The sequence below is a fragment of the Selaginella moellendorffii genome, unplaced genomic scaffold (assembly GCF_000143415.4).
Source record: "Selaginella moellendorffii unplaced genomic scaffold, v1.0 SELMOscaffold_7, whole genome shotgun sequence".
NCBI lineage: Eukaryota > Viridiplantae > Streptophyta > Lycopodiopsida > Selaginellales > Selaginellaceae > Selaginella > Selaginella moellendorffii.
This window is the reverse complement of record NW_003314268.1, coordinates 2,718,891-2,743,559: the sequence shown is the minus strand read 5'-3', so window position 1 is coordinate 2,743,559 and position 24,669 is coordinate 2,718,891. Positions and strand designations below refer to the sequence as shown.

Here is a 24,669-nt window from a genome sequence, read left to right as displayed (position 1 = left end):
TAATGTTATTGATTAGACAACACCAGAAATCCTACGGCCTCTCAGTTTGTTTTCATAATGTAACTCAAATCAAATTCCATGGTCCTTTTGGTCGCAGGCGCCCAGAATGGCCATTTTGGAGCGGTGTTTGTTATCGGCGATGTTCTCCCTCACATGCCTCCCAGATTGTGAGAAGAGCCAAAGGGACGTACATCAACCATGATTCCACCATCACAACCGGTTTGTTCTTGACATTCGTGGCTGTGTTCAAAGATGGGATGATGAAGGATATACGCTCTCTATGACATGATCCTAGGTGGCAATAGTGCCACCTCACTGATCCAGGTGAAGGCTAAAGGCATATCTCTTGATCATATATGACGATATATTTTAGCTATCCTTGAGCCATCCTTGTCCGTTCTAACTTGTGCAGATCTCTTCAATCTTTGATGAAGATTGCGGTAATTGGAGGCTCCGGAGCTTTTTGCATCGGGATATTCACAGATCAGGACTTACACGCTCATTCTTTTCAGCAATCTTACACTATCAAGTATTAACTCATCATGTCAAAATTGAACATATATCTCCAATGTCCCTCTTTTAGCTTTTACAAACTCAAAGTTCCATAGAACTTTGATGCTAATATACTACACGCTCCAGAGTTCTTATCTTCCATAGACTTGGTACGATTGCACACTGCAAGAAAAGTAGGTAAATGTTACATCGTCTCTTCTGACTGGCAGGCTCTTGACAATCTCTTGGGCAATCCAGCACGTCGATCAGGCATCAGCGACAGGAAAGTGATTATCAAGGTATTATAAGTTTAAAAGTATTTTATAAATACTTTTCTGTTAATTAAATCTTGTTAAAGTTACGCTTGTGCACAAACTAATGAACGAATTTGCTGTTCATCAAGACAATGGACGCCAAGGTGGACGCTTCCGGGCTCGTCTCCTAAATCCAGAGGAGTGTTTATGTTTCTTACTTTTCCTCTTCTTACTTGGGTGCAGTGTGCTGTCCTAGATCTTGAAAAACCGAGCTGTTGCAAGGCCACGCATGAACGTTGGAAGGCAAGCTTTCTCTGGAATCCTGCTTTTGCAGATTCGACATGAGCACGTAGAGCGCCGAGTCCCCTGGTTCCATCTCCAAGAGTTTCTTTGCGGCACGAGCTGCAGCATCGATGTTCTTGCCGCTTGCAAGCGCTGATCAAGCTCTTCCACGCGAGGACATGCGGCTGGAAGGGCATCACCAGCAGCAGACCTTCGGAATGCTGTTTACTAGGCCACCATAGATCGAAAGTAGTCGACTGCCACACGGCGATGGAGGGCGAGACCAGAAACGAGATAAGTTTCCAGGCGATTCTCCTGACTTGCAATCACGGTGGGAAGCTCCATGCTGCCAAAAAACTCAGCGGCTTTTCGCTCATGGCCATTCTGTGCGCAGCCATGGATCATCGCGTTCCACGCCACAATGCTCTGATCAGGCAACGTGGAGAAGATCTTCCCGGCCTGCAAGAGATTCCCTCGCGGCAATCCAGCTCGCTGTGTCTCTCAGCTCCCGCGCTTGGACGAGGGCAATTGCTCTGGATCTAAGCGTGTTTCACGCGACGCTATCGTGCTGTGGCATTTGGTCGAACAAGACGCTGGCATCGGTCAAGCTCCCGTGCAAAGCAATTGCCGCCACCATTGCCGTCTAAGCGACGAAATCGCACTGTGGCATGTGCAAACAGCTTTTTCGAGGTGGCCGTGGTTGGAGTAGGCCAAGATCATGTCAGTCCACACCACGTCGTCGTGATAGGGAGGTCGTTCGAAGAGAATGCGAGCTTCTTCGAGCTGGTTTCTCTCGGCCAGTGCTGTGATCATTGTCGACCACGATGCAACGTTCTTCTGTGGTATGGCATCAAACAGCTTCTTGCAGGCTGGATGTTGCTGCTAGCATTGCGTTCCACGAGATTAAGTCGCGGTGTGGCATTTTTCTGAAAAGCTTCTTGGCTTTTTCAATATGCCCAAGATGGGCATACGCAGTGACAAGAACAGTTCATCCCAGCTCGTTGGTTTCGGGGATCGTCATAAACAAAATTAGCACTTCTTTAACAGGAAATGTTCTTGCATACCCAGAAACCATAACAGTCCAAGAAACTATGTTGTGTTCTAGCATACCATCAAAGATCTGGCTCGCTTGATCCATATGCCATTTATGGACATATGCTTTAAGTAGAGAGTTCCAGAAATTTCCATCCCATTCTGGAACATGATCAACAATGCTTGGCATTCCTCCACGTTTCTATAGTTTTCACGAGCCGTAATAAAAGCCATCCAAGAAACAATATCCCTTTGTGGCATCTGATCAAACAGCACTTTTGCTTTCTCAAGATACCCATAAGCGCCAAGCATCAAGTTCCACGAGAATCTGTTGGGCTCGTGGATGCTGATAAACACCTGCCATTCTCGATCCGAGCGCTCGCACCTTCCATAGAGTTATGCAAGCTGTGAAGAATTGCGCGTAGCCGTCGCGGAGCGACGATGCCCGCTGCTCTAGATCTGTTCTAGAGGCTTGAATCGGTACGTCTGCGTGGTAGTGATTCCTGTCATCTTACCGGCGTTTTCCTGGAGACTGGCAAGATAGAGCTTTGATTTGTCAATGGCAAATAAGCGTTTCCAAAGACATGGGGCAATTTGTGCATGAGGTTGGTGCACTAAACGGTGGTCATTTCACCGACTTTATCCATAATCCGTTAACTTCATATCGCTCATATTTGCGCTTTCAAAGAACACGTAGCCAAAATTTGCAAAAACAATCCCTTACGATCACAGAGCGTACCAGCGCCGTCCTCGAGGGCATCGGTGGCAACTATCGGACTGGCAGAATTGGGCAGCAGCCTTTGCGATTCCTCCCACGCGCACTCCCATGGCCAGCATCAACAACATGGCGCGAAAACAACACCAGGCATGAAACTAAGAGTTCAACGAACTCTAGTATATTCGAGAGAAGTGATTTGATCTGTGAGGCCGCTCGTATTTATAGCTCGAGGCAGCACCTCTTTTGAAACTTAGTCGAGGAAGTCGTTTCCTGGGACATAGAACAACACACGAAATGAAGCTGTGAATCCAGATGAGTAAAGACAACATTTTAGTTATTTCACAGTTTTATAGATTTCACTGCCACTGAAAATAACAAAAGTCCAAATAAATATCTTTAGAAGAGAAGTGTCATTTTCGATTGTGTTTTATATACATGGTTGGTGTATATAATTGCTAGATTTTGTCTTGGGAAAGAGATCAGATTCGTTGAAAAATTTGTCTCCACTACTGCGTCATATTTCCATCTGGTTGCTTTTCCAAGTTCCACGTGGCAGAGTGTCCACAACTTTCATTGACAAAAATATATATGATTTTAGTTAATATTATATAAAATAATTTTAGATTGACTTGGCTTTCTTTTCAAGTTTCTTGACCAGTCTCAGGGCACCAAACACGTGAATAGACTCCAAAACATCTTCGTTGACTCTTATTCTATATATATATCGAGGCCCGAGCTTTGGCAATTCTTCTTCAACAGATGCAGCGGTTGCCATTCCAGCGCCACCCTCGATGGCAGCTGTTGTCATACCCGTACCAAATGCATTGCACGCAGCGAAATCCATTCCAGTACCAAGGGCTGCGCCATCGCCTTGGTGATGCCCCCGACCTCCGCTCCCACCGCTAGGTGTGCCTGGGCCTGGTTTTGATGCTCCAATCGAGTGTTATTGCTTGCCGATCATTGGAGCAATCGATTGGAAGTCGAGGGATTTGGAGAAGAGAGGAGAAGGACCGAGGACAGATTCAGACATTTTATATCAAGGCTTGGACAATTTATATTTTATTCCTGGAACTCATGCAATACTATGCAACATGGCACGATACAGAAAACACGTTATCATTGTCTTTATTCTTGTTTCCAGACCTTTGGCACTGCAGAACGATAAAATCAAAGGCAATTACGATGCTGATTCTTAACTTGGGCTTACCCCGTGAAACGAGAGGTTTCAGTTGCGCGAGCAGCGATTGTTGCGCCAGCTCCAACCCTTCTGGCAACGGTGGCAACCGTTGTCATACCAATACCACCCCGACTGGCAGCGCTGGGCAGCAGCCTTTGCGATTCCTCCCACGTCCACGCCCATGGCCAGCATCATCACAAATATGGCGAGCGCCAAAAACAACACGAAGAAAGCCTTGTTCTCCATGATTTGCTGCTAGAGAAGTAAGCTTGTTATATTAGAGAGAAGTGGTTTGATTTGGGCTCATATTTATAGCTCGAGCATGCTAGATGGGACGGAGTCCTTATCTACTTTGGTTCCGTGTTTGAGAGTTTCTTCTCTTTTTTATAATGCTGGGATCCACATACAATCTCTCCATGAGGATCATTAAGTTCCACAAAATCGCAAGTTCCGAAGAATCCCTGCATTTGCCACGTGTGTGCCATATCATCATTTAAATATGGGACGGTTCAGATCAATTTAGATCGACGGCTTTGATTTAAATATTACGACAGCCCAGATTGTATACAGTGGACGGCTCAGATTGTATGTAAAGGAACGGTTCAGAATGTTTTAAATGCACGGTCTAGATTGTGACTAGCTTTCCAGAATATACTATTCTTCTATTTATACGAAAAGGATATATTTACCATTCGTTTACCCAGCAGACAGTTTAATGCCCTAAAAAAGGCGCAGCAAACTTTAGCGCGAGTTTTCTCGTAAGCAGCGAGCTTGGCTGAAATACTGCGACTTTCTCTGGTAAGCTTCATCTCTGACTATGGCTCGCACGCCACCGCCCCCGCCTCCTCACCGGGAGCACGCGAGGAGGATGCCGCCGCCCAAACCATCGCCAAAGAGGGCGCCGACAACTTCATCTCCGCCCCCAAAGAGGTCTCCACCGGCGCCAGCCAAGAGGCACAGTCATTCACCACCAAAGCCCACAGAGGGACATCACTCACCAACAAAGCTACCTCCTGAGCATCATGGAGCTGTACATCCACCACCGAGCTCTTCCGAGCATCATGGAGCACCACCGAGGTTTCCCGAGCATCATGGAGCTGGACCTCCACCACCGAGCTCTCCGCCCACAAAGGAACATCCAGCAGCAGAGCCAAAGAGGCATCCTGGACATCGACGAGCTGGTGATGGAGCTGCTACAGGGCCGCCACCTTCTTCTTCGCCGCCCAACAAGGCCGACACTGTAACCTGGCGACCAAGGAGGGCCGGGCCGTCATCGCCACCACCTTCGAGCATAACGTGGAACCCAGGGCCATCGCCACCACCTTCGACCATAGCGTGGAACCCAAGGCCGCCATCGCCACCACCTTCGACCATAACGTGGCAACCAAGGCCCCTTGGCTTGGGCACCTCTCCGCCTACGGCGTCGTCAGCACCATCTTCAGCAGCAGCAGCAGCAGCATTCGTGGCATCACCTGGTGTCCTCGCGGCAGGCATCGTTCTGCTCCTGCTCGCACTGGTAGCCATCGGCACTGGAGTCTGGATACTCTTGAAGAGGAGAAGGAACAAGGTGCACGGTGACATCCACCACGCGACATCCTGGTGGAGTATGGCCATCAACCTAGCGGTGGCAACAGCGGCAGCAGCAGCAACCAGCGGGAGCACCTCATTACCAAAGTGGAGCCTCGACCATCATCGCAGTTGAATGCTGGCAGGAAGAAGCCGGCTGCTGACCACCGAATTCGCGAGCTCCTGAGGCCACCAAGGCGCCTGCCACCGTCTGCTCTTCCCGCTGGTGCTCGCCACAAGTCTGCATCCGGGAACGATCCACTCTTTCGTGCTGCTGATCCAGTGCATGGCCAGCAGGGAAGCCGGGAAAACGTCACGATGGAGGATCCTCTCGTCGTCTTTCCTGCGCATGAAGTTGGCGACAAGCCAAGGCTGTTCTCAGCCACTCCGGAGGATGATCCACTCTTCTCGACTGGTGGCTACTCTCATCATCCAGCAGGCGAGAAAATGGCTGCAAACGAGCTCCCAGTGCGCCTATCATCTCGACGCGACGGGGTTCCAGAGCAGTTTCATGGACGGGAACAAGGACGAAAGGTGGCGGATCGTTCTGGCACCGTGTTCGATCCTGGAGATGTCGCAGCACTGGCAAAGAAGCGGGCTGAGATGGAGAAACAAATGCAGAAGTTCATCATGATGGACCCCCGCATCCGGCCTTTTTCCCACGGGTTAGTAGTCTCTGCACTTGAGCTGACAATATGGACTGATGAAGCTGAATCGATCAGGAAGCGCGATGTGGAGAACAGCCCCGAGATCACTAGCGACGAGAACCTCGTCCGGAAGTTGACAGCCAATGATCCCGACCGGGTCAAGAGTGATTTGGAGGTGGAGCCATCTGCTCCGGGGCACACTTCTCTGACAGGTGAAAACGCCGACCAGGTACGAGCCTTTCTGTATCCTGGTGAATTCTTCCACCTCTGAGAGAGACAGGGAACTTGACGAGGTACGTTTCTTCGAAGTCAATTTGTATAGATGCTACTCTTTGATTGCAGGCGCTGCAAGAGAAAAACAAGTAGCATGAAGAGCGAAAGCTCGTCATTTATCTGTCAGTCCCTTCTATGGGCTTGAGTAAGTCACAGGAAGGTCCTGTTGCCTTCCTCGCTTTTCATCGGGGTACAAAAGTTTAGGAGGAACCATCAATCAATGGCCAGGATGATCACAAATTTATTTTGTTAATTTTTATTCTGTTTTTATGAAATCTAAACTATCGATGCTGCACTATTTAGTGTTAACGATCATGTCAAAATTGAACAAGCCGAAAATGTATCTATATCTCTGAAGTCCCTCTTCTAGCTCAAACTCAAAGCTCGATAGAACCAAGTCAGTGGTTGAAATAGAAGACAAGAACTCTGGAGCGTATATATTAGGAGTGTATACGCTGCAAGAAAAGTGGTAAATGCTACATCATCTCTTCTCACTGGGAGGCTGTTGACAATCTCTTGGGCAATCCAGCACCCAAACAGATTGATCACGCAGAGTGATCAGTGACGGGACCAGAAAGTGGTCTATGCTTCAGCCATCCAGCATGGGAGGTATTATGCGTTTAAAATTAATCAATTAATAATTATTTTCTGATATTAAGTCTTGTTAAAGTTATAAATATTTGCAGACTATGTAGATGCAACCGAAAATTGCTCACAATTCTTCCCAAACCTCTTTGCTGGTCACAAGCAAATTCATTTGAATGAATTTGGTTAGATCACATCAGGTTGGTCAAAATTTGTGTTTATGTTTCTTACTTTTCTCTCTTCTTCCTGCTGTCCCAGTTCGAGCTGTTCGAAGGTCACGCATGGAAGGCAAGCTTTCTCTGGAATCCTGCCTTTGCAGATTCGACATGAGCACGTAGAGCGCCGAGTCCCCTGGTTCCATCATGAAGATATTCTCTGTGGCTCGAGCTGCAGCATCGATGTTCTTGCCGCTGCCATGAACTTTGCAACTGCTGATCAAGCACGTGAGGAAAGGGCATCACTAGCAGCAGACCTTCGTGATGGAATGGGAAAAGCTACTATTGAATGCTTGTTGTATACAATCTTATATACTTGTTCATCTCCTTTAATCTTTCCTAGATTCCTGCCGCAGATTCCTGTGTCCTTGATGCCTTGATTCCTGCTCCAACACTCCCCCTTGATCTGATCCATCCTAGAGATCAGACCGTATCGCCTACTCCCCCTGGGTTGGTACGGTCCTAGCTTGTGGTGAACTGTTGTGTCCAGAGTTGCCTTCGCAAACAGCTTGCACTCGTAAGCATGGAGCATTGGAACCAGTATTGGCTCGTCTTGGAGTTCCAGCTGCTCCTTTTCATCGATTCTGAGCTCCACATTCACGCTCATGATTGCACAGCACGTACTAGTATGTGATCATGTTGTCAGTGGACTCCTCAGCTCTGCCAAGTTCGCCCCCATGATCACAATGCCTATCAGTAGCAAGTGTTGAGATCTTCATGAGAAAGTATTCATTCTTTCCAGGCAATCACCTGTGTTGTCATTCAGGGTTGTTTGCAATTCAAAACGTAGAGTGTTTCTTTAGCTGCCTTCCATAGCAACATTGCATGCTACACCAAAAACTCACTGCATTAGTAAATTAAAATAATGTACCTGGTTGTATCGTTTATTGTCAACGTTCAAAATCGCCGCTCGGGGATGGCAGCTATGTCGGCCCGGATCGTCTCCCTCATCTCCATGTCCTCCATGAAAGTGTCGACGAACATGCTGATCCCTGGCATTCCATCTGGGTAACAAGCTCCACAATCCTCAGCACACAGCTCTTGCATCAGCTTGCCGCTGCTGTCCTGGATTGAGTTGCTCTCCAAGAAGAACCTAGCAGTGTCCATGTACGACAGCCAGAAGGAGCACTCATCAAAATATATGACTTGAGAAACACGTTCTGGTAAAGCATCTCCTTTTTCTCCCCCTCAGAACGTGGTTTAGAAACACCTTAAGAAGTTTGCAATATACTTATGTTGTGAACACGTAGAACCCATGTATTAGAAGATACTACAAACTTCAAAATTACTGACCAAGACCTATCATTTTCTGGCTAGACCTGTAAAGTATCTGGACCTACACTTTCTAGGGTCAGTGCCATGTAGAATTGTACCTTTCTCTGAGTTGGAGGCTCTAGGAGCACTATGGCATTGTATTTTCCTCCAAGAGTGGCAAATCTGCTTAGTACTAATACAGCAGTATCCGGATAGCACTGTAACCTGCCACCTTTGGTTTAATGCCAGAAATAAGAAATACCTTGGTCTTGGTTGAGTAAGAGAACATTGTCCCTCCATAGCAATCCATCTTACAGATATCCTATACATTCAAAACACATGTAAATACAAAAGAGTAAGTGTTGTACCTGTCTGAAGACTGGTACATCATAGACTTCAGCGTTGCATAAGATGCATCTCATCATCTTCTTCTCCTTCCCACCATGCTTGTATGGTGCAGAAATCTGGAAGGAGATTCCAATGTGGGGCCAGAATTGTATGAAGTGCTGCCATCTTTGCTCTCCCCAATTTCGTCTTGACCATGGAGGGAGATCCAATGTGTGGCCAGAATTGTATGAAATTCTGCCGAGACAGCATCTTCATCTCCAAGACTTATGCTCACATGGAGATGAGACTAGAGCTCTTCGAAATTCTTCGAGAAAGAAATGAAAGAGTGGATCTGATCACAATGGATCGAGTCACAGTTCGCTCTGTTTAAGAAAACAAACAATGGAGTGACGGTTGAAGTCGTCTACTATTGCACCACAAATCATCTCCAAACATTGAAACTAAACTTGAATAATATTGAGGTACCTTAGTTTTCCAAAGAGCCTTCATTGTAGCTTCGTTCAACAGTCCTTGCATGTGTATCAGATCCTTTGGCCTTCCACAAGTAGTTGACGATGCCAAGCTGTAAGGTCAAACTATGAGAATAAAAAGATAGGAAAAGCCCTGCTTGGGTGTGACCAGCCATCATCAAGACAATCTCTGTGACAATCTGTGGTGAAGGTCTCCGGTTTGTTGTGCTGCAGCAAGACCTCAGTAGCATCCACTGGTGGTGTATCTCGCACAAGCTCAGCTTTGCCAAGAATCGCACGGCACAGCAAGACGTCAATATCCGTGCCTCTGCAACTCAGACGAGACAGACTCTCCGGACTAAGATATATCCCCACACCCTAGGTGGAGTCCAAAACCATATGACACTGAGAAGCTCGTTTGGAGAACACCCCTCCTGCTGCAAATTCACATCCCCACCTCGCGCTGAGCGTCTCAAACGCTTCTCGGCGAGCCAGGACAGTCGTAAAGAACTTTGTACACCGAAGTAACATCGGCCACTGCCGAGAGTCGCCCGAGCCCCGCTAGAAACGCTGCTTTGACGTCGACAAGTTTTGGATCGCCAACCTCGAGCTTCGCGAGCCTGCCGCCGCTGGAAACGACAAGATTGGAGAGCTTGTTGCGGCTAGAAGTCACGTCTTCCACTTCGCCACCCTCGTCTTCCACGGTGGAACAAGCCCCGGCCGTGTCGGTGGTAGAGCTCGAGCTTCCTTTTTCCACTGCCAAGGAGCGTCTCCACATCGTCGAGCGATCCAGGGCCCTCGAATGGCTGGATCGGGCTGAAAAAACCAGCGCTGTCAAACCAACCAATCGAGTTCCTGTATCCAGTCCCGGTGTTTAGCTGGATCATATGCGCGAAGAACACCGCCAGATGACAGCTCGCAAAGAAAGTCTCCGCAATTTCCCTGCCAGCGACGGTAGGCCTCGCACAGAGCAGCACTAATTTCCACGGGAAATCCTTCCAAATCCCTGCTGGTTGCTAAGTGGACTCCTTCACGAGGGACACCATCACCTGGACTCGGGGTATGTCCGCTTTTGCTCCAGGATGCGCCCATCACATCGCTGCCTCGCCCACACCTGTCGACATCTCAATCGACAGGTGTCAATCTTGACAGTGCCTCCAGCTCTTGCTCCACCAAATTCTGTTCAGCCTTATCCTGAACATTGCTCAAGATCTTGACTGCTGTGCACGACTTGCATGCAAATCCACACAAGACTGGAACACTGCTTGCCTGATCCTATCACTGTTCCATGCAGCTTGCTGCCGCCAGAGCTTTGCCTGTGATGGCTCTCATGATCTGCATTACGTTGCATCAAGCCCACTGCCCTGCTGAACAGAAAATTCTCTGATACCATGATGGAACGGGAAAAGCTACTGTTGAATGCTTGTTGTATACAGTCTTATATGCTCGTTCATCTTCTTTAATCTTTCCTAGATTCCTGCTGCAGATTCCTGTGTCCTTGACGCCTTGATTCCTGCTCCAACACTTCGGCCTCGGCAACCAGCCCGGTTCGTCCCAGCACATCTGCCATCGCCTGGAAGTGAATCACATGGAGAAATGCTGTACTCGGCCACCATAGATCGAAAGTAGTTGAGTGCCACTCGGAGCTTCCGCAAGTCAGGAGAATCGCCTGGAAACTTATCTCGTTTCTCGCCTCGCCCTCCATCGCCATGCTGTCAAAAACTCAGCGTGGCCATTCTGTGCGCAGCCATGGATCATCGCGTTCCACGGCACAATGCTCCGATCAGGCAACGTGGAGAAGATCTTCCCGGCCTGCAAGAGATTCCCCCTTTGAGTGCTCGCGGCAATCCAGCTCGCTGTGTCTCTCACCATCGTGGTCGCAAAGAGCTCCCGCGCTGGACGAGGGCAATTGCTCTGGATGTAAGCTCCCAGCATCGTGTTTCACGCGACGATATCATGCTGGGACATTTGGTCGAACAAGATGCCATCCATCAACCTCCCGTGCAAAGCAATTGCCGCCACCATTGCCGTCTAAGCAATGAGATCGCGCTGTGGCATCCGTGCAAACATCTTCATGGCTTCTTCGAGGTGGCCATGGTTGGAGTAGGCCAAGATCATGTCAGTCCACACCACGTCGTCGGGGAGGTGAATGCGAGCTTCTTCGAGCTGGTTTCTCTCGGCCAGTGCTGTGATATTGTCAACCGCGATGAAACGTTCTTATGTGGCATGGCATCAAATAGAGACCTTGCTTCTTAGGCTGGACATTACTGCTAGCGTTGAGTTCCACAAGATTTAAGTTGTGGTGTGGCATTTTACTGAAAAGCTCCTTGGCTTTTTTATTATGCTCAAGCTAAGAATATGTTTTTGATATTAGTCTTGGAAGTGTGTTAATACAAAAAAGCCCGAGTGTGTTTGGTTAGCGTCATCCCAATGCATATATAAGCCATATGTTACAATCAACAAAGGTAAACTACTCCACGATAGAGAAGGAGTGTTTAGCGACAGTTTGGGGTTTCAAGAAACTTCATGCCTATTTACATGGTTTTCGGATGTTATTTGAAGGTGACCATGCTGCCGTTACTTCATTATTGAAGCAGAAGAACCTGGTTAATCGTACTACTCAGTGGGCTTTAAAGTTTTAAATATATAATTTTGATGTTATTCATCGCCCAGGGAGTTTTATGGCTAATGCTGATGCCCTTTCTCGAGCTCCTTTTCCTTCTCCACTCTTTTATCATGTTTCTGATGAGCCTATTATTCCAGCATCTGTGGATTTTTTAGACCAGGATTCTATGCCATTGGCGATTGCTATACTTGATGTTTAGTGTCCACAAGGTGCAGAGCAAGATCTACCTTCTCTTGATGAGGTCCGTGAGGCTCAAAAGATTGAGCCATGGATTCGAAGGCTTCGAGATGCATTTGAGAATCTTGCATCATTTGTTGATGACTTGCCTTTTCGGCATTTACATTCTCAATATCATCTTGAAAATGGCCTTCTTTATTTTGTGGGGACGGATTCTGATAATCATTTATGGCTGGTGGTGCCTTCTATCTTTATTCCGCGATTTCTCCATGCCTACCATGATTCTTTTGTTCTAAGTGGGCATATGGGATATTGTCGTGTGGCCGAGAAGCTGCACAGGTCTTTCTATTGGCCGAAGATGCAACGTGATATTATCCGATATGTGTGTAGCTGCGTTTGGTGCCAAGCTCGTAATACTCCCCCTTGTGCTGCGGAAGGACGGTTAGAGTCAATTGCAGTCTCCCGTCCGTTTGAGTTGGTGGCATTTGATCTTATGGGACCTTTTCCACGGTCGACTGCTGGCAATGAGTATGTTATTATTGCTTCTGACTACTTGACTCGTTGGGTGGAAGTTTGTGCTCTTGCTAGCGCCTCGGCAACTGCTATTGGATACTTCCTCCTCAATCGAATGGTGTTCTAACATTCTTATGGCGCTTTCAAAGAACACGTTGTAGCCAAAATTTGCAAAACAATCCCCGAGAGGAAACTTAGAGGAGCTAGCTGCAGCGCTTTTGACGTCCACTCCCATGGCCAGCATCAGCAACATGGCGAGAACCGAAAACAACACCAAGCAAGCCTATGATCAACGAACTCTAGTATATTCGAGAGAAGTGATTTGATCTGTGAGGCCACTCGTATTTATAGCTCGAGGCAGCATACAATGCCAGAGTGGTGCCTCTTGGGAACTTTGTCCTTTGAAAGTTATTCGAGGAAGTCGTTCCGTATTTGTCAATTCCTTTTCTTTTCTATAATGCTGGGACATAGAACAACACACGAAATGAAGCTGTGAATCCAGATGAGTAAAGACATCATTCTAGTCTTTTCACCATTGCTATAGATTTCACTGCCACTGAAAAGAATAAAAATCCAATAAATAGTTGGATCTTGACGATCTCTGGAAGAGAAGTGTGTGTCATTTCATTTTCGATTGTGTTTTATATACGTGGTTGGTGTATGTAATTGCTAGACTTTGTCTTGGGAAAGAGATCAGATTCGTTGAAAAACTTGTCTCCACTACTGCTTCATATTTCCATCTGGTTGCTTTTCCAAGTTCCACGTCGAGACTAAGATGGCAGACTGTCCACAACTTTCATTGATAAAAATATATATGACTTTAGTTAATATTATATAATATAATTTTGAGCCCAGATAGATTGACTTGGCTTTCTTTCTATTTTATTTGTCATGTTCTAAATTATCCTGTCATTCTGGTTCAAGTTTTTTGACTGAGTATATCATGTTTCTATATATTAAAAGTCCATACATTGCGAACGTTACACTGCAACAACAACTGTCCAGAAAACGCACCATATTTATCATTGACAGTCCCAGACCCAGGGCATCAAAGACGAATAGACTCCAAAACATCTTCGTTCACTCTTATTCTACATATATCTCATCCAGGCTGTCAACCCAACTTTTCATGATTCGAGATTCGCTCCCGTGGTTCTTTGAGGCCCGAGGCTCGCGAACTTTGGCAATTCTTCAGCAGATGCAGCGGCTGCCATTCCAGCGCCACCCTCGATGGCAGTTGTTGTCATACCCGTACCAATTGCATTGCACGCAGCGAAATCCATTCCAGTACCAAGCGCTGCGCCATCGCCTTGGTGATGCCGCCGACCTCCACTCCTACCGCTAGGTGTGCCTGGGCCTGGATTTGATGCTCCAATCGAGTCTTATTGCTTGCCGATCATTGGAGCAATCGATTGGAAGTCGTGGGATTTGGAGAAGAGAGGAGAAGGACCAAGGACAGATTCAGACATTTTATATCAAGGCTTGGACAATTTATATTTTATTGCTGGAACTCATGCAATGCCATGCAGCATCGCACGATACAGAAAACACGTCATCAGTGTCTTTATTCTTGTTTCCAGACCCTTGGCACTGCAGAACGATAAAATCAAAGGCAATTACGATGCTGATTCTTAACTTGGGCTTACCCCGTGAAACGAGAGGTTTCAGTTGCGCGAGCAGCGATTGTTGCGCCAGCTCCAACCCTTCTGGCAACGGTGGCAACTGTTGTCATACCAATACCACCCCGACTGGCAGCGCTGGGCAGCAGCCTTTGCGAGTCCTCCCACGTCCACGCCCATGGCCAGCATCATCACAAATATGGCGAGCGCCAAAAACAACACGAAGAAAGCCTTGTTCTCCATGATTTGCTGCTAGAGAAGTAAGCTTGTTATATTAGAGAGAAGTGGTTTGATTTGTGAGGTGGGAGGGGCTTGTATTTATAGCTCGAGCCAGCACACAATGCTAGAGAGTTGTCGTGGGACGGAGTTCTTATCTATTTTGATTCCGTGTTTGAGAATTTCTTCTCTTTTCTATAATGCTGGGATCCACATAAAATCTCTACATGAGGATCATTAAGTTCCAGAAAATAGCCATTCCAAGTTCCGAAGAATCCCTGCATTTGCCACGTGTGTGCCATATCATCATTTAAATATGGGACGGTTCAGATCAATTTAGATCGACGGCTTTGATTTAAATATTACGACAGCCCAGATTGTATACAGTGGACGGCTCAGATTGTATGTAAAGGAACGGTTCAGAATGTTTTAAATGCACGGTCTAGATTGTGACTAGCTTTCCAGAATATACTATTCTTCTATTTATACGAAAAGGATATATTTACCATTCGTTTACCCAGTAGACAGTTTAATGCCCTAAAAAAGGCGCAGCAAACTTTAGCGCGAGTTTTCTCGTAAGCAGCGAGCTTGGCTGAAATACTGCGACTTTCTCTGGTAAGCTTCATCTCTGACTATGGCTCGCACGCCACCGCCCCCTCCGCCTCACCGGGAGCACGCGAGGAGGATGCTGCCGGCCAAACCATCGTCAAAGAGGACGCCGACAACTTCATCTCCCCCAAAGAGGTCTCCACCGGCGCCAGCCAAGGGGCACAGTCATTCACCACCAAAGCCCACAGAGGGACATCACTCACCAACAAAGCCAGAGCACCATGGAGCTGTACATCCACCATCTTCCTGCCGGCATTCAACTGCGATGATGGTCGAGGCTCCACTTTGGTAATGAGGTGCTCCTGGCTGCTGCTGCTGCCGCTGTTGCCACCGCCAGGCTGATGGCCATACTCCACCAGGATAATGTCGCCATGCACCTTGTTCCTTCTCCGTTTCAAGAGTATCCAGACTCCAGTGACGATGGCTACCAGTGCGAGCAGGAGCACAACGATGCCTGCCACGAGCACACCAGGTGATGCCACGAATGCAGCTGCTGCTGAAGATGGTGCTGACGGCGCAGTAGGCGGAGAGGTGCCCAAGCCAAGGGGCCTTGTTATGGTCGAAGGTGGTGGCGATGGCGGCCCGGCCCTCCTTGGTCGCCAGGTTACAGTGTCGGCCTTGTTGGGCGGCGAAGAAGAGGGTGGCGGCCCTGTAGCAGCTCCATCATCAGCTCGTCGATGTCCATGGTGCCTATTTGGCTCAGCTGCTGGATGTTCCTTGGTGGGCGGAGAGCTCGGTAGTGGATGTCCAGCTCCATGATGCTCAGGAGAGCTCGGTGGTGGCTTTGCTGGTGAGTGATGTCCCTCTGTGGGCTTTGCTGGTGACTGACTGTGCCTCTTGGCTGGTGCCGGTGGATACCTCTTTGGTGGCAGAGATGAAGTTGTCAGCGCCGTCTTTGGTGATGGTTTGGGCGGCGGCATCCTCTTTGTGTGCTTCGGTGAGGTGGCATGGGCGGGGGCGTGGAGATTTTGCGAGCCATAGTCAGAGATCAAGCTTACGAAAAAGTCGCAGTATTTCAGCTCAAGTTTGCTTGCTTACCATCGTGCTCAAGTTTGCTTGCTTACTTCCCCTTTTTTAGGGCATTAAAGTTCTGAAAGCTAAGAACGAAATCCTTTTCGTACAAATAGAAGAATAGTATATTCTTAAAATCTATAAGATCTGAGAACTTGAAATCTGGGCCGTCTATTGGACAGTCACATGTACAATCTAGACCGTGCATTTAAAACATTCTGGACCGTTTATTTATATACAATCTGAGCCGCCCACGGTGTACGTATTAATTAAATCAAAGCCGTCGATCTAACATGATCTGAACCGTCCCATATTTAACTGATGATATTGCACACACGCGGCTAATGCAAAGTGGTGTGTCTTACAAGAACATGTGTTGCTTTCATTGTTTTCATCTTTTCGAGCTAAACTCCATGGCTTTCTCTATCTGCAAGTTTGTAGTACGAACTTGTGAAGTTTTAGCAACGAATGATTCTCATTTGAAGGGTTGGAGAGATTTATGAGTATTATAGAAAGAGAAGAAATTTTCAAACACAGAACCAAAATAGATAACGACTAAGCAATGCCGTCCCACAACAACTCTCTAGCATTGTGTGCTGGCTCGAGCTATTAATACAAGCCCCTCCCACCTCACAAATCAAACCACTTCTCTCTAATATAACAAGCTTACTTCTCTAGCAGCAAATCATGGAGAACAAGGCTTTCTTCGTGTTGTTTTTGGCGCTCGCCATATTTGTGATGATGCTGGCCATGGGCGTGGACGTGGGAGGACTCGCAAAGGCTGCTGCCCAGCGCTGCCAGTCGGGGTGGTATTGGTATGACAACAGTTGCCACCGTTGCCAGAAGGGTTGGAGCTGGCGCAACAATCGCTGCTCGCGCAACTGAAACCTCTCGTTTCACGGGGTAAGCCCAAGTTAAGAATCAGCATCGTAATTGCCTTTGATTTTATCGTTCTGCAGTGCCAAGGGTCTGGAAACAAGAATAAAGACAATGATAACGTGTTTTCTGTATCGTGCGATGTTGCATAGTATTGCATGAGTTCCAGCAATAAAATATAAATTGTCCAAGCCTTGATAAAAAATGTCTGAATCTGTCCTTGGTCCTTCTCTCTTCTCCAAATCCCACGACTTCCAATCGATTGCTCCAATGATCGGCAAGCAATAAGACTCGACTGGAGCATCAAATCCAGGCCCAGGCACAACCAAGGCGATGGCGCAGCGCTTGGTACTGGAATGGATTTCGCTGCGTGCAATGCAATTGGTACGGGTATGACAACAACTGCCATCGAGGGTGGCGCTGGAATGGCAGCCGCTGCATCTGCTGAAGAATTGCCAAAGTTCGCGAGCCTCGGGCCTCAAAGAACCACGGGAGCGAATCTCGAATCATGAAAAGTTGGGTTGACAGCCTGGATGAGATATATGTAGAATAAGAGTGAACGAAGATGTTTTGGAGTCTATTCGTCTTTGATGCCCTGGGTCTGGGACTGTCAATGATAAATATGGTGCGTTTTCTGGAGAGTTGTTGTTGCAGTGTAACGTTCGCAATGTATGGACTTTTAATATATAGAAACATGATATACTCAGTCAAAAAACTTGAACCAGAATGACAGGATAATTTAGAACATGACAAATAAAATAGAAAGAAAGCCAAGTCAATCTATCTGGGCTCAAAATTATATTATATAATATTAACTAAAGTCATATATATTTTTATCAATGAAAGTTGTGGACAGTCTGCCATCTTAGTCTCGACGTGGAACTTAGAAAAGCAACCAGATGGAAATATGAAGCAGTAGTGGAGACAAGTTTTTCAACGAATCTGATCTCTTTCCCAAGACAAAGTCTAGCAATTACATACACCAACCACGTATATAAAACACAATCGAAAATGAAATGACACACACTTCTCTTCCAGAGATCGTCAAGATCCAACTATTTATTGGATTTTTATTCTTTTCAGTGGCAGTGAAATCTATAGCAATGGTGAAAAGACTAGAATGATGTCTTTACTCATCTGGATTCACAGCTTCATTTCGTGTGTTGTTCTATGTCCCAGCATTATAGAAAAGAAAAGGAATTGACAAATACGGAACGACTTCCTCGAATAACTTTCAAAGGACAAAGTTCCCAAGAGGCACCACTCTGGCATTGTATACTGCCTCGAGCTATAAATACGAGCGGCCTCACAGATCAAATCACTTCTCTCGAATATACTAGAGTTCGTTGATCATAGGCTTGCTTGGTGTTGTTTTCGGTTCTCGCCATGTTGCTGTGCTGGCCATGGGAGTGGACGTCAAAAGCGCTGCAGCTAGCTCCTCTAAGTTTCCTCTTGGGGATTGTTTTGCAAATTTTGGCTACAACGTGTTCTTTGAAAGCGCCTTTAAATAGGAGCGATATGAAGAAACAGTTAATAAAGTCGGTGAAATGACCACCGTTCAGTGCGCACTTCCTTGCGACAAATCAAAGCTCTATCTTCAGTCTCCAGGAAAACGTCGGTAAGATGGCAGGAATCACTACTTACCGATTCAAGCCTCTAGAACAGGCTGTGGACAATCTAGAGCAGCACACAGATCTAATAACAATTAATTTTAAATGGATAATACCTCCCAATGGCTGAGCTGATCCCTACTGCTGCGTGATCGATCGGGTGTGCTGGATTGCCCAAGAGATGTCAAGAGCCTACCAGTGAGAAGAGACAATGTAGCATTTACCACTTTTCTTGTAGTATATATAATCTTACTATATATGCTTCAGAGTTTTTGTCTTCCATTTTGACCACAGACTAGGTTCTATTGAACTTTGAGTTTGTAAAAGCTTTGGAAATAGATACATTTTCGGCTCTTTCAATTTTGACATGATCAATTGACACTCAATAGTGCAAGATTGCCAAAAATGGTGGAATGAGCGTGTAGGTCGAATACCCCGATGCAATCTGTAAACTCAGGTGCCTGCAATTACTGCAATCTTCACCAAAGATTGAAGAGATATGCAGCAGATACAACAGAAAAGGATGATTTAGGGATAGCTAGAATATCATAGCCAAATATACTGATCAAGAGACATGCCACACCTGGATCAGTGAGGTGGCACTATTGCAACCTAAGATCATGTCATATATAGAGCATATATACTCAAAAAAAATGCTGTCTTACCACACATGCTCATTGTTACCTGTTATTAAATACCATCTTATATCACTCTCTCCACTTACTTTGGTAATGACTTTGCATTTATTTGTGACTTTCTGGGGATTATTCAAGGCATCAAAACACCTACCTGTCTGCAGACTTAAATTTAATTGACCTAAATTTTTTTATGGTTTTTCCATGATCGATCATGGTGGAAACATATCAGTTTCCAGAAGAAAACAAATAACTTATCTTGATATTGATTATGTAGTTGATAAGTTGACAGTAAATACTTTTTATGCAATTTGTTAATATGTTGCATAATTAGAAAATTATCCTAACAAAAAGGTTCATTGGTTGATTTGTCCTTTCCCACAATTTGCATATGCTCATTATAAATTTAATTTGATGTAAAATCCTGCTAGATCATATGAATTTCTTCAATTGGATCAAGTTGACCATGACAAGAAATCCCATTTGTATCATAATGTTCTCTATGATCATAATTAGTATTTATAAAACATTTTGACCAAAACATTGCAGCTCCATTTGTTAAAACTTTGATCCAGTTTACTTAAGTGTAATAGATGTTTCATGAGCATTTTATTTTCCATATTCACACCAATACTTGTGTCAAAATATTTCTAATTATATTTTGTTATTAAATAAAATATCTGATTAATGATAAAAAACTTGTGTTTTTTTCTGGTTTTAAATCTCTATGATCCTGAATTTTGTTGGAAAACTGCTAAAATTTCACCTTATCACCCTTTCTCTCACCATCTAGAAATTTATTCAAATCTTTGTGTAATATATACATAATAGGAGCTATAATTTCATTTAATTTAGAAAAATCTGAATCTAAATCATTTGCACAAAAAAAATCCTCTTCATGGAACTCTTAGACCTCATAATAGATCTTAAATGACTTTCTTCAATAATAATACACAAAGTGTATGTAGTTGGAAGAGTGTACGTATTTAGAAGAACACAAATCCTAAGAAAGTATTTAGATGATAAATATTGTTTTACTATTGAGATTCAAATAACTTGGCAACTGCAAAAGATGGTAAAATTTGCAAATAATAATTTGTTTTGTCTTGATGCAACTTTTGGAACTAATCACTATAAGGTAAAGTTTTCATTTATTTTAAAGTGAAATCTTTAAATGTTTATAATTCTTATTGTAAATCACATTTGTTTTTAATGATCATAAAAATGGTCTTTCAGTTGTATGCAACATATGAAGAATTGGATGATAGTTTTTAAGAATTCAGTTTTAGACCATATGTCAGATTGAAAATCACATGCAATAATGATTGATGATTTAATATAATATAATATATTTAATTTTTTATATAGAGTTACATTTGATTGTTAAATTCTATTGTGCATTTACCACATAAGGAGGAACTAACTTAAATATATTATTTGTAAGGTGGAATCAGGGGATATTAGGATGTAAATATAGAAATATTTTAAAGATATTATGTACCATTTAATTCACACAGTTTTTTTATGATGATACTATTAAGTAAGCTAAGATTAAGCAACTTATCAAATATTTTAAAATTAATTTTCAAAATGAAGAAGAATTTAGATGGGTAGAATGATAAAGTTGGTAAGTGAATTAATATTTTGACTTTTATAATTTTTTTGTATTTGATAGATATGTAGGTTGTTGCTACTCAAAATTTCCCTCATGCTAATAAAAAGAAAAATGGTTCAATTAAGGTATTTCACACCAATATGAAATTTATATTCGTACAGAAAAACAAAACACTCAAAGGATAAATTAGGCAATTCATCAATTTACTATTAAAGTTCATATGAAGTATTGATTTACTACTTATTGCAAAAATTATAGTTTTATTTAAAATTATGAATACCGAAAATTAATCAAAGGTGTGATATTAACAACTCTCAAGTAAAATTTGATAAATAGAATGTTTACAAATCTTATGTATAATCATTTTCAAATCTAGCTATATGGTATCTCATCATCAAAGGTGAATGACACAGTAATTAAGTTTTTTCAACTTAGTGTAATTGTTTATGGGCAACTAAAAGACAATTTTGCAAACATTAAGTAAAATTTATTATGTTGAAGCAAAGAGAGCAAAATTTAGTAGATTAAAATTAATTATAAAACTTAACCATCACACTCATATGCAATCTCAAAACTTGGGCAAAATGGATTCTGGGGAAAATGAACTTGCAAGGGAGAACATCATTGATGACAAACACCACTCCAAAATGCCATTCTGGGGCCTGTGACCAAAACCACTTTGGAATTTGATTTGAGTTGCATGAGAAAAACCAAGTGAGAGGCAGTAGGATTTCTGGTGTTGTCTAATATCTATTAGTGCAATAATATAGCATAAAATAGCTTAAAAAAAGAATAGAAATTAACAAAATAAATATGTGATCATCCTTGCTAATTGTATATCGATGATTTGGTACGCCTATGAAAAGCATTTAAGGTAAGAGGACCTTAAGAAAGCCAGATTTCGCTCTCAATTCTATTTGTTTTTCACTTGTTCTTATGTTTTGTCTCTCGCAGTGCCTGCAATCAAGGAGTAGCATCTATACAAATTGACTTCGAAGAAATGTACCTCATCAGGTTCCCTGTCTCTCTCAAAGGTGGAAGAACTCACCTGTCAGAGAAGCGTGCCCCGGAGCAGATGGCTCCACCTCCAAATTACTCTTGACCCGCTTGGGATCATTGGCTGTCAACTTCCAGAGAAGGTTCTCGTCGCTCGTGATCTCGGGGCTGTTCTCCACATCGCGCTTCCTGGCTCAAGTGCAGAGACTACTAACCTGTGGGAAAAAGGCCGGATGCAGGGGTCCATCATGATGAACTTCTGCATTTGTTTCTCCATCTCAGCCCGCTTCTTTGCCAGTGCTACGACATCTCCAGGATCGAACACGGTGCCAGAACGATCCGCCACCTTTCGTCCTTGTTCCCGTCCATGAAACTGCTCTGGAACCCCGTCGTGTCTAGATGATAGGCGCACTGGAGCTCGTTTGCAGCCATTTTCTCGCCTGCTGGATGATGCGAGTAGCCACCAGTCGAGAAGAGTGGATCATCCTCCGGATCAGGACGACTGGCTGAAAACAGCCGTGGCTGCTCGTCAACTTCATTTGCAGGAAAGACGACAAGAGGATCCTCCATCATGACGTTTCCCTGGCTTCCCTGCTGGCCATGCACTGGATCAGCAGCACGAAAGAGTGGATCGTTTCCGGATGAAGACTTGTGGCGAGCACCAGTGGGAAGGTCGCCTTGGTGGCCTCAGGAGCTCACGAATTCGGGGGTCAGCAGCCGCCTTCTTCCTGCCGGCATTCAACTGCGATGATGGTCGAGGCTCCACTTTGGTAATGAGGTGCTCCTGGCTGCTGCTGCTACCGCTGTTGCCACCGCCTAGCTGATGGCCATACTCCACCAGGATGATGTCGCCGTGCACCTTGTTCCTTCTCCGCTTCAAGAGTATCCAGACTCCATTGACGATGGCTACCAGTGCGAGCAGGAGCATAACGATGCCTGCCACGAGCACACCAGGTGATGCCACGAATGCAGCTGCTGCCAAAGATGGTGCTGATGGCGCAGTAGGCGGAGAGGTGCCCAAGCCAAGGGGCCTTGTTATGGTCGAAGGTGGTGGCGATGGCGGCCCGGCCCTCCTTGGTCGCCAGGTTACAGTGTCGGCCTTGTTGGGCGGCGAAGAAGAAGGTGGCGGCCCTGTAGCAGCTCCATCATCAGCTCGTCGATGTCCATGGTGCCTCTTTGGCTCAGCTGCTGGATGTTCCTTGGTGGGCGGAGAGCTCGGTGGTGGATGTCCAGCTCCATGATGCTCAGGAGAACTCGGTGGTGGCTTTGCTGGTGAGTGATGTCCCTCTGTGGGCTTTGCTGGTGAATGACTGTGCCTCTTGGCTGGTGCCGGTGGATACCTCTTTGGTGGCGGAGATGAAGTTGTCAGGGTGATGGTTTGGGCGGCGGCGTCCTTTTTGTGTGCTTCGGTGAGGTGGCATGGGCGGGGGCGTGGAGATTTTGCAAGCCATAGTCAGAGATCAAGCTTACGAAAAAGTCGCCGTATTTCAGCTCAAGCTTGCTTGCTTACCATCGTGCTCAAGTTTGCTTGTTTACTTCCCCTTTTTTAGGGCATTAAAGTGTCTGAAAGCTAAGTACGGTAAACGAAATCCTTTTCATACAAATAGAAGAATAGTATATTCTTAAAATCTATAAGATCTGAGAACTTGAAATCTGGGCCGTCTATTGGACAGTCATTCATGTACAATCTAGACCGTGCATTTAAAACATTCTGGACCGTTTATTTATATACAATCTGAGCCGCCCACGGTGTAAAATCTCGTATTAACTAAATCAAAGCCGTCGATCTAACATGATCTGAACCGTCCCATATTTAACTGATGATATTGCACACACGCGGCTAATGCAAAGTGGTGTGTCTTACAAGAACATGTGTTGCTTTCAAACACTACTTAGGATTGTTTTCATCTTTTCGAGCTAAACTCCATGGCTTTCTCTATCTGCAAGTTTGTAGTACGAACTTGTGAAGTTTTAGCAACGAATGATTCTCATTTGAAGGGTTGGAGAGATTTATGAGTATTATAGAAAGAGAAAAAAAATTCAAACACAAAACCAAAATAGATAACGACTAAGCAATGCCGTCCCACAACAACTCTCTAGCATTGTGTGCTGGCTCGAGCTATAAATACAAGCCCCTCCCACCTCACAAATCAAACCACTTCTCTCTAATATAACAAGCCTACTTCTCTAGCAGCAAATCATGGAGAACAAGGCTTTCTTCGTGTTGTTTTTGGCGCTCGCAATATTTGTGATGATGCTGGCCATGGGCGTGGACGTGGGAGGACTCACAAAGGCTGCTGCCCAGCGCTGCCAGTCGGGGTGGTATTGGTATGACAACAGTTGCCACCGTTGCCAGAAGGGTTGGAGCTGGCGCAACAATCGCTGCTCGCGCAACTGAATCCCCTCGTTTCACGGGGTAAGCCCAAGTTAAGAATCAGCATCATAATTGCCTTTGATTTTATCATCCTGCAGTGCCAAGGGTCTGGAAACAAGAATAAAGACAATGATAACATGTTTTCTGTATCGTGCGATGTTGCATGGTATTGCTTGAGTTCCAGCAATAAAATTTAAATTGTCCAAGCCTTGATATAAAATGTCTGAATCTGTCCTTTCTCCTTCCTCCAAATCCCTCTACTTCCATTCGATTGCTCCAATGATTGGCAAGCAATAAGACTCGATTGGAGCATCAAAACCAGGCCCAGGCACACCTAGCGGTGGGGATGGAGGTCGGGGGGATCACCAAGGCGATGGCGCAGCGGTGCCGTGGAGGATTACCTACTGGAACGGATTTCGCTGCGTGCAATGCAATTGGTACGGGTATGACAACAGCTGCCATCGAGGGTGCGGAAGCGAATCGTGAATCATGAAAAGTTG

General features: G+C 45.2%; 2 protein-coding genes and 2 long non-coding RNA genes across 4 annotated transcripts; 2 read left to right on the top strand and 2 right to left on the bottom strand.

Moving 5' to 3' along the window:
• The first annotated feature begins 4,772 nt into the window (after positions 1-4,772).
• Positions 4,773-6,439, top strand: LOC9652513 (proline-rich receptor-like protein kinase PERK9). Its single transcript, XM_024671542.1, has 2 exons — positions 4,773-5,522; positions 5,654-6,439. Exons 1-2 carry the CDS (start codon positions 4,773-4,775, stop codon positions 6,437-6,439), a joined length of 1,536 nt encoding a protein of 511 aa, XP_024527310.1.
• A 7,648-nt stretch (positions 6,440-14,087) lies between these two features.
• LOC112345159 lies at positions 14,088-14,495 on the bottom strand. The gene is made up of 2 exons (XR_002991963.1): positions 14,255-14,495; positions 14,088-14,198 (listed from the first exon to the last, which is right to left on the bottom strand). It is a non-coding gene; the product is annotated as an uncharacterized LOC112345159 (long non-coding RNA).
• Positions 14,496-15,075: 580 nt separating this feature from the next.
• On the bottom strand, positions 15,076-15,972 carry LOC9652512 (proline-rich receptor-like protein kinase PERK2). Its single transcript, XM_002966283.1, has one exon. It carries the CDS (start codon positions 15,970-15,972, stop codon positions 15,076-15,078), a length of 897 nt encoding a protein of 298 aa, XP_002966329.1.
• A 753-nt stretch (positions 15,973-16,725) lies between these two features.
• LOC112345158 lies at positions 16,726-17,130 on the top strand. Its single transcript, XR_002991962.1, has 2 exons — positions 16,726-16,966; positions 17,023-17,130. It is a non-coding gene; the product is annotated as an uncharacterized LOC112345158 (long non-coding RNA).
• The last annotated feature ends 7,539 nt before the right edge of the window (positions 17,131-24,669 follow it).